The 8,985-nt window shown below is 39.4% G+C and overlaps 1 protein-coding gene across 1 annotated transcript in view; it reads right to left on the minus strand.

The window, feature by feature from the left end:
* Positions 1 to 6,829, minus strand: part of LOC140935351 (uncharacterized) — a 31,089-nt gene extending 24,260 nt beyond the window's left edge. Inside the window, exons 1-4 of the mRNA XM_073384904.1 lie at positions 6,326 to 6,829; positions 3,423 to 3,665; positions 1,029 to 1,743; positions 304 to 707 (exon numbers count right to left, since the gene is read on the minus strand). Coding sequence (XP_073241005.1) covers positions 304 to 707; positions 1,029 to 1,743; positions 3,423 to 3,665; positions 6,326 to 6,682 — 1,719 coding nt within the window. The 5' untranslated portion in view covers positions 6,683 to 6,829. The remainder of the gene's footprint in view (positions 1 to 303; positions 708 to 1,028; positions 1,744 to 3,422; positions 3,666 to 6,325) is intronic.
* Between the last annotated feature and the right edge of the window lie 2,156 nt (positions 6,830 to 8,985).

The following is an 8,985-nucleotide window of genomic DNA, read 5'->3' on the forward strand; positions in this document are numbered from 1 at the left end:
AAAAGCAAATTTGACAGCCTGGTGCTGAAATGTTTTTGAGACCTAGTCTCAATGTACTGGTTAGAGCACTGCACTGAATTTTTTTCAGGCTTTCTTTTCCCACCTGCATTAAGTTAATGTGTCGGGGGGGATGGTCTTCTTTGAATTTTCTAAATCATATAGCCTTTCTTTGATATTTGTGGTAATAACCTACATAATTAATTTGGCACGCCATGACTAGCCTTTTGGCTAACTGCGTGCCGGGAAATTGTAATTAACTAATATTACCGTAATAAATTATCTTGTCTTATCTTTCAAACCCACCTTCAAATTATCTTTCAAGTGGATGTGAAACAGCATACCACCTGGAAGCTCCCATCTCATTTGCAATCCATAGGGGGTCTTAAGTTTCATACATGCCTCAATCTTAACTTTCAATGTCTTTGGAATCAACGAAATCAACTGCAGGACGTAGTTGTTCAAAACCTCCCCTTTGGTTGCCCCATCAAAGAATATATGAGACTCAATTTGACGCTTTGACTTTTCCCGTGCACAGTCAATATCGTGCAGGGAGTGGAGAAGTTGTTCCATCTCTTCTTCAATTTCGTGGTACATTGTAGTGCAGATGTAGATGCAGGAGTTATCAACAAGTTCCCTCTGATTGATCTGATAATCATCTGTGTTTTTATTACGTCGATTTAGAAGAAGGTACTGCTCTAAAAACACACCTGCAAACACATTTTTTTTAAAAAATACAGTCACATTTTTACCAGGGCTAGATAAACCGAACCCATTCTCACCAAGAGGGGTAGGGAGACACAAATGGGGCAAATTGTTATTACCCCCAAGACCTTTACAGGTAAAGCCATCTGATCCATAAGAAGTCCAGCAGTCCAAAACACTCCTACTCATTTTTAAATAGTATGTAGGCAAATTGAAAAACTTTGATGTGAGCATTCCAAACTATCCTTTGAATTTTTTTGTGGTTGTTTAGATTTTTATAAGTATTTTAGACTTATAAGTCATTAACAAGATATGCATTTACCTACCATTATACGTTGGCATCCAAAACAAACTTGATTCTTTGCCCATTATGAAGCCTGGCTCCTTAAACACATAATAACCAACAGAGAGCAGCTGTGCCAGCCAAAATAAAAAACCAATGCCAGCAACATATACAATGGTGGTATTTGAATCATTGCTGTCAAAGGGAAGAATATTCTGCACTGTATTATGAATCTCAGCCAAGACTAAAGAGATGGGTGTGGCAATAAACATAGGAAGGGCGAATGCTAGTCGTTGCATGCACATAGCACAGGCCAATATTCCCAACAGGTGTCCAATTAAGCTTGTGAATATCTGTGCCATGAAATGAGGAAATGCAGGATTACGAGTTGTGAAATCCTCAAATCCTTGTGATAACTTATTTAAATTAGCCGTCTCATAAAGATAAGCAAACAGTGCACACATGAATGGAATCAAAGTAAGTTTCCATAAACTGTTGATGATAGCAGCTTTTCCACGTGCAGATTTCACATTAACAGCTGCATCAAGTATCGTGCTCCCTGCAGGAAGAGGCACAGGCACCCCACCCAATTCCACCGTGGTGGATGTACTTGCACTGTTCTCAAGGCCAGGAGCTGGTTGGTCTGTAGCTGGTTCCATGACATACTTGAACACCTTTGGGCACCAGGCAATTGAAACAAATACAAGAGCTACTGGAACGACCCAAACAACTCTTTGTTCTGAAATACCTTCATGTACCTTCAAATTGAAAAAAAAAAACACATGCACACAAAAACAAATAAACAAGATGTTGTACCCAAAATATATTGGTGCCACGTATCACCTTTATCTCACAATAATGGCTACCTGTCGCTCTTTACAGTGGCTTTTTACCTCTCTTCAGAATGTGACCATTGTGGAGATGTTCGACTGTATAATGCTATCACTAAGAAATTTTGATATATTTTTGGGTATTAGTGATGGCGATAATTTTTGCACTCCCTTTTATTTCACTCTGCTTGTTGATCTTTGCAGATCACAATTAATTTGCATTGGCAGTTTTGCCTATAATTTGTCACTGTTAATACTTCAGGCCCAAGTTATTATTGCAGATTGCTTTTCCCTCTTCTCCCACTCAGCTGTTAAGTATGGGGTTACCGGCAGGTATTGAATTCCACTGATTTTTCAGAGTGATTGTATCAGGTGGTTGCGACCCTTACAGTTGGTTGCCATGAATACCTTGCTATTACTGCTGCAAACTGTGCATTTACCATCTTCCAAGGCACCTTATCATTTACTGATGAGCTTGATACGTGGTTACCTTGAAGTTACACTGTGGTATTTAGCATTATATGCATTATACTACTACATGAGAAATTTCTGCAATTTGATTAGCTTAGAGCAGTGGTATTTCAGCTTAATTTTACAGTCAAACCAGGTGAAACGTTCCCGTTGCTAACGAACTAATAAATTCATTAACGGAAAAACGATTTCGTTTATTGATTTAATAATCCATTCATTCATTCATAATATGAACAATCCAATATTCATATTTAGCCTCGATTCCATAATCGAATGTTGATTCGATTACTGTTTTTTGAAAAACTACACTTTTTTTCTTCTTTTTTTCTAAGAGTCAAGTTCGGGCGAGTTCTGAAGTTCAAACCCAAACAAACTGTTACATGTACGTCATTTTGCTTCCAGTAATCACTGCCACGGACCTGACCTCTTAGAAAACACGATAGTGAAACTAAGGTCAAGAGTGTATGTGCTGTGATTGGTGGATTTCGATCCCCGGCCTTCGTCAGTTTCTTTGCGTTTGCGGTCTGTCTTTTCTAGCTGTTATTTTGATTAAAGGCAATTACAAACGCAATCGTAAACGGCAGAAAAAGGGAAGCAAATACGATTGAACTCAACAGACAAGAATAAAGAAAAGGTAGATTTTGTTCATAAACCAAATCAACATTTAATTATTGAATGGAGGTCCAATTGGACTGTTGGATTATTCCATTTTATGAATGGATTATTAAATCAACAAACGAAATCATTTTTCCATTAATGAATTCATTAGTTTGCTAGTGACGGGAACGCTTGACCTGGTTTGACTGTAAATACGTACCTACATGTGAAAATTACAAGCCTTTCATGGGTAGCAGTATAAACAAATAATAGCATGATTTGTATGTGATATTTGGAATAAATACCACTTGTGATGTTTCAAAATTGTCTCAAATTTCACCCGCCTTACGTATAACAATTTCGAAATATCACTCATGGTATTTATGCCAAGTATCACTACAAATCATGCTATTACCTATACTAATAAAACAACTGCAACTTGCATTAACTGGCTGGAATAAATTTAAATGGATAAGACAAAAAAACAAAAAACAAAACTAACATTCAATTCATTCAAGTGCATAAAATTATATTCTTACCTGATACATAAGGACGCAAACCCCTGCTATTTCTAAAACAAGGGCAACAACAGATGTGATCAGCCGCTTGCGGGAGGACTGTTCTAGCCCTGGCCTATTTTTGCAAACTTGCCACAGCACTGGAAAAATAAACACTCCATTCATCATGAGAATGCGTAAGCCAGGTGAAAAGTGTGGGTGAAATAGGATGACAACAGCAAAGTAGCAAAGGCCAAACACTTCCAGCACACCAACTAGTAAGCCCTGTATAAAGAAAGCAATGAAACAAAGAATAACCCTAGCTAAGAGACTATAATTATCAGTAAATAAAAAAGTACTTTACAACCTTTAGGAATAACAAAAAATTGAAATCAGGCTCTACAAGTATTTTGCTCAGGTGGAGATGTATAACAGGAACAAGGAGGTGCAAAGTCATTTTGGGTTAAAATTTGAGATGCTGAGAACTTCTTTAATTGGCTTAGATCGTGTCACTTTTGAGTAAAAGACTTTTGTGCACAATTTTTTCTAGGGTTGGGCACAAAATGCATTATCCAAGGATCCCATTTTGACATAAAAAAAGATCAGCTTCTCTGGGGTCACGTTCTGAAACATTGCATGTTTTTTTGGACGAATTAAATTGCCCTAAATTACAATCAGTAAGATTTCTCAATCTTGACATCATCTCTTCAAGTGAGACTTTAATGGGCAGAGTGGTCTCATTTGAATGGCTTATAAAAGTTCAGGCATCCATCATAAAGACTGTATAACCACAAAGGAAAACAGCTTGAGCTTCTCCTTTGTAAGCAGTATTTTGCAGTGTCCACTCAAGTATGTTCCCACAAAATATTATGGCTCGTATGTTAGCCCATATTGGTTGGGTACAATGTATATGGTGGTTGATTATGTTGCTAACTACAAATAATTAACAATTATTGGACGAAGTTAAGCAAAATATCGTGATTTGTCTGTGGCAAGCAGATCAATTATTTGCCGAAGCCAACAGCTGAGGCAAATAATTGATCTGTGAGACACTGACAAATCACGATATTTTGCCATAACCGAGTTCAATAATTCTTTTATCATTCGATCACCGAGTTTGTTTTTTTAATGAATATCCTGGGGAAGCGAAGCGATCTGCCATTTTCACGCAAGAGCGATCACAAGAAGGAGAGAAGCACGGTTTCCTTTATGCATGTGCGGAATATTATTTCCAGCCAAACACAGTTGGACGGCATTGCGCATGAGCAGACCATTATTTGAAGGCAGCTATTTGCAGGTCACGTGGTGGGCTCTCGGCCAATGAAAAGAAAGAAAAATTTGCTTTGAATGATAATCTGTCTTAGTGACACTTAAGGAAAGGGACTCCAAAACAGGTACTCAATCCAGAGGTCCAAACTATAGTTTTGAATTGAATGGAATTTTCCCCAGTTTTTCCAGTTTTTCAAAGCTCCAACTAAACCAAATGTGTGGCACCAAAAATTATCCATATCTCCCCCATGGAAGGGATTTTTCCTTGCCCCCACCCCCCACCACCACACTGGAAATTCCAGTCATGCTTCATACATTTACTTAAATTTATGGGCCTTTGAGACCCCCCACCCCCCAGGAATTTCCAATCCCTTCTGTGGGGGGAATATGGGTATTTTCTGGAACTATACAATAATCATTACAAAAAAACCTGTCAAACACCCCCAAACATCACACTTCTCTCAACAGGAACAGTTTTCCTGGACCCAAACAGGAACTACAGTATTAGGGGCAAGATAAGGTACTAATGTAGTGGTCAAATTAAATCTTCGATATCTCCCCCCCACCCCCCCCCCCACCCCCCGCAAACCCTGCGCATTTGACACTGGGTCCAACATGGAAAGTTTAGATAATTTAAAAGGGAATTGGAGGATCAGCTGAGAGGCAAAGGATTACACAAGCTTTACCCTGTCTGCAGACTCAGCTTCAAGAGTATTAGGCCCTGATAATAACCAATATTTCATACATTCCTTGCAAGACTTGGCAAACCATTACATGACAAAGAAAAAGTTCGCTCAGCTCGAAGGGTGACCCCCCCCCCCTTTAGCCAGGTCACCTTTTTGGGATGGTAAGGTAACCATTCCTAGCTGGGCCACATTGGTTGTCTTTACACTAGGCTGCTGCTAAGTTTTACTTAACCAAAAAATACGTGTGAAGGCCTAAGTAAAATCTCAAGTAACTTTACTTTGCATCTCATTAAAGTCGGAAAGTTGAAACAATTCAAGAAAGTTTCAAGTGACTTGAAATACCATCCTTAAAACCGACTTAGTGAACTTGCGGTTTCTAAGCTTTGAGAAAGGCGAAGCGTATCAATCAATCTTAATTATGTTGTGTGGGAAAATAGGCTTAAGTAAACCTGAAGTAAAAAAGATAGGTTGTGTGTGAAGCTTTCTTTACTTGAAGAATATAAAATTTACTTGTCTTGAAATATTTCTTAGCTTACTTAGGCTCTAGTGTAAAGACTACCATTTTCTCCAAATGAATTCTTCGGCTTGCCCAGCCAGGTCAACTTGGTTTAATAAGGTGAGACATTATTATCAGAGTGCCATTTCAGACTATGCAGAGCAGATAAACTCTTGCTTAAGTTGAATTGGCTGGGAGGGTGACCCTTCTTCTCAGGAGAGGTTTTCTCCATATCCCCTGAAAGCCACAATAATAGTTAGTATGCCCCCTTTTTAATTTCCTAGGGGTGGGGGCATTTGATCACTCAAAATGCCCGGGTTGTTGCCCTGGGAGGGGGTGTTGAAGATGGAATTGGACCGATACATAATGCCTCGTCTAGAACCCAAATTCTACATATCTAACGTTAGTCTGACTACGGCCCTATCAAAGAGAAGAAACTTCAAAAAATTCGTACCACACAACAAAAACAAGATATGGAACAAATAGGTGCTTACCACCAAGATAGCTCTTGTCCGAGGCCATTTGTGACCTGAGCGAAAAAGACTCGTCCAACAAGCTTTAAAGAATGAAACAGCCTCGGGGATCATCAAGGTCAATACAATCATAATAAAAGAAGTTTCTCGATTCTCTTTCCTGTAATACGCGATCGACAACAAAGACACTTTGCTGGCGACGAGGCAGGTTAGCACGGCAAAAAAGAGGAAAATCCCGACCAACCATTTCACAACTGACAAAAATATCGGTGGCCTTCGATCCTTCTCCTTTTCACGATGGACCTTTGCAGTTTGTCGGACTGTGTATTCAATCTTGTGAGAGGTGCCTGCATTCTGTATTCTTTCCGCAGAGCTCATTGCGTCGTTACTTTGAGGAATTGACGTTGCAGATTGCAAAATCCGAGCTCTTCTTTGCAGGGAAATTTCTCTTGTTTCTCCGAAATGTAGGAAGTGAGCCCGCAGACGTCTAAATGACAGACGTGAAATTTGATGCGCTTCCGTATTCCGCAATGCGACGAGTTTATGCACGTCGTCTTCTGCGAAATTTTGCGCACAGGCAACCCAGACTCCGTACCTACTGTTGGGGAGGGGGCAAGAAATAACAAATACCAAGAGCTATTTGACATTCAAGGTTGTGGGTCCAGCGTGTCAAAACATTGCAGGAAACCATCACGTTGGCTGACAAAAGAAAATCGCTTTTAGTTATTCAGATCCAGGAGGCACTTTGGAGAAAATTAAACAACCTAAAACCATTATTTAGCTTCAACAAAGAGCGATAAGTTTGCATCAGGGGGCCAATCCTGGCGACCAGAAACAAAACCCACAGAAAATCAATACGCGTGTCATGACCTCTCAGTGTGAAACAAGCGGCAAAAATCACATTTGTTAAATCAAAACTTAGTACCCTCCAGAGCATATACCCGCCAGAAGGAAAAAAACTTTCATTTTTAAGCATTTTAGTAAATTCTTTGACTTTCGTCTGAAGTCTTCTTCTCCCGGCTTTCTCACGAAGAAACAGAATTTGAGTCTTCTTTGGACAAATCATCGCTTATCCGACGCTTACGAGTAGGAACGCTAACTTCAATTTCTTGAACTGAAATGCGCTCATCAGGCTCATCTAAAATATTGATGCCGAAATCTAGACGCCTGTTAAACTCACTCGAAAAGGTCATGTTCAATATTCAACAGTTGATTAGACTGCAAAACAGTCCGTATTTTTGCGTATCCAAGTAAGCGCGAGCAGTCAAACAAAAGGTCTGGAACGAGGCTGAAAAGGGAGACTGAGACTGGGGAGAGACGCTTTTTTTTCCTCTCGACGCCACGCTTTATCGATTTCTTTACTGATTTTGAGAAAAAAACCGACTGTTTTGCAGTCTAACAGTTGATCGCCATTATAATATTCTGTATTGTTTGCTTTGAGGCAGTAGCGCGTGGACTTGATGACGTTTCAAACCAGAGGAGGATCGAATAGTATCCCATGATGCATTTTTCCAGAAGCATCACGCAATATCGCAGTCATAGCAGATTCCATCTTGAAATAAGGTCGTTTTCTCGTCGGCTTTTTTCTCACTCGATTTCCAGTAAAAGTAAAAAATTACATTATTTCGTTATTTGACATGATTTCTCCGATTTGCAATGGCTTAAGAGCGAAGTTTCCACTTAGAAACATTTATTTTCACGGTTTCAATTAGTCTTCCCATCACAAAGTGTCCAGTGACCCACAACCAGGTCATGAATATTCAAGATTTTTGGAATATAAGTTGAAATCTTCCAAATGTGGACCTCACGCCAGCAAAATGAAGTCCTGAATATTGTACAGGCCAAGAAGTACCCAGAAGTACCCACATTTTGAAGACTCTTTTGTCGACCAAAGATGGCTGAAATTTCGAATCTTTTATCACATTTCAACGCCATGTGTCATAATATATGTTTAAAGCCTGATGAAGGCTACAATCTGTTGGGCGCTTTTGAGAGCGCTTTATGCCGAAGCAATCACTTTGTATTTTCAAAGAGGTTATTTTTAAAAGGAATTTGACTATAATTATTTTAATTCGAAGAAGGAGCGGTGTATAATGGTGCGCTTCAGTGTGAAAAGAACCCAAAGGAAGGTACCACGCAGCATGCAAGCCGGCACAACGTAAACTGAAGCCTGCTCAGAATTTGAAAAAAAAAATCAGAAACTTTATTTATTCAAAAGAACAGATCAGTATTCTGGCCAGGAAATTTCCTTGAAGATTACTTGAGTCAGTACCGGGTAGACTGTGCTTTAGAGAATTGTTTGTCGCATCGATAGGTTAAATTTTATTTGTAACTGCCATTGTAAACTTCAGCTCCTTTGAGCGCGATGCTGTAATAAATTCTCCTTTGGTAATTAGCTTCACAGCGTAGCGGATGTTTTGTTGGAACCACTTTATAGGTCAGTCATAGTTTTGGTTCTCCTCTGGCCTGGGTTCTCCTAGTGAACCTAGCGAAGCTTATCAATTGCGAGTCTTATAATTTGTGTTTACAGTGCGACCGAGCGCGGCACAAGTAGTTCTCGACAGATCAGTGAAATATATGTAAAACCCTTCTCAGTCAAAGCAACGCTGAAATTCTCCTTTAAAGCACAGTGAATATAATCCAACTCGATAATCTCAAAAGCAGAAGCTGCTGAACCGAAA

Source organism: Porites lutea, chromosome 4 (assembly GCF_958299795.1).
Source record: "Porites lutea chromosome 4, jaPorLute2.1, whole genome shotgun sequence".
NCBI lineage: Eukaryota > Metazoa > Cnidaria > Anthozoa > Scleractinia > Poritidae > Porites > Porites lutea.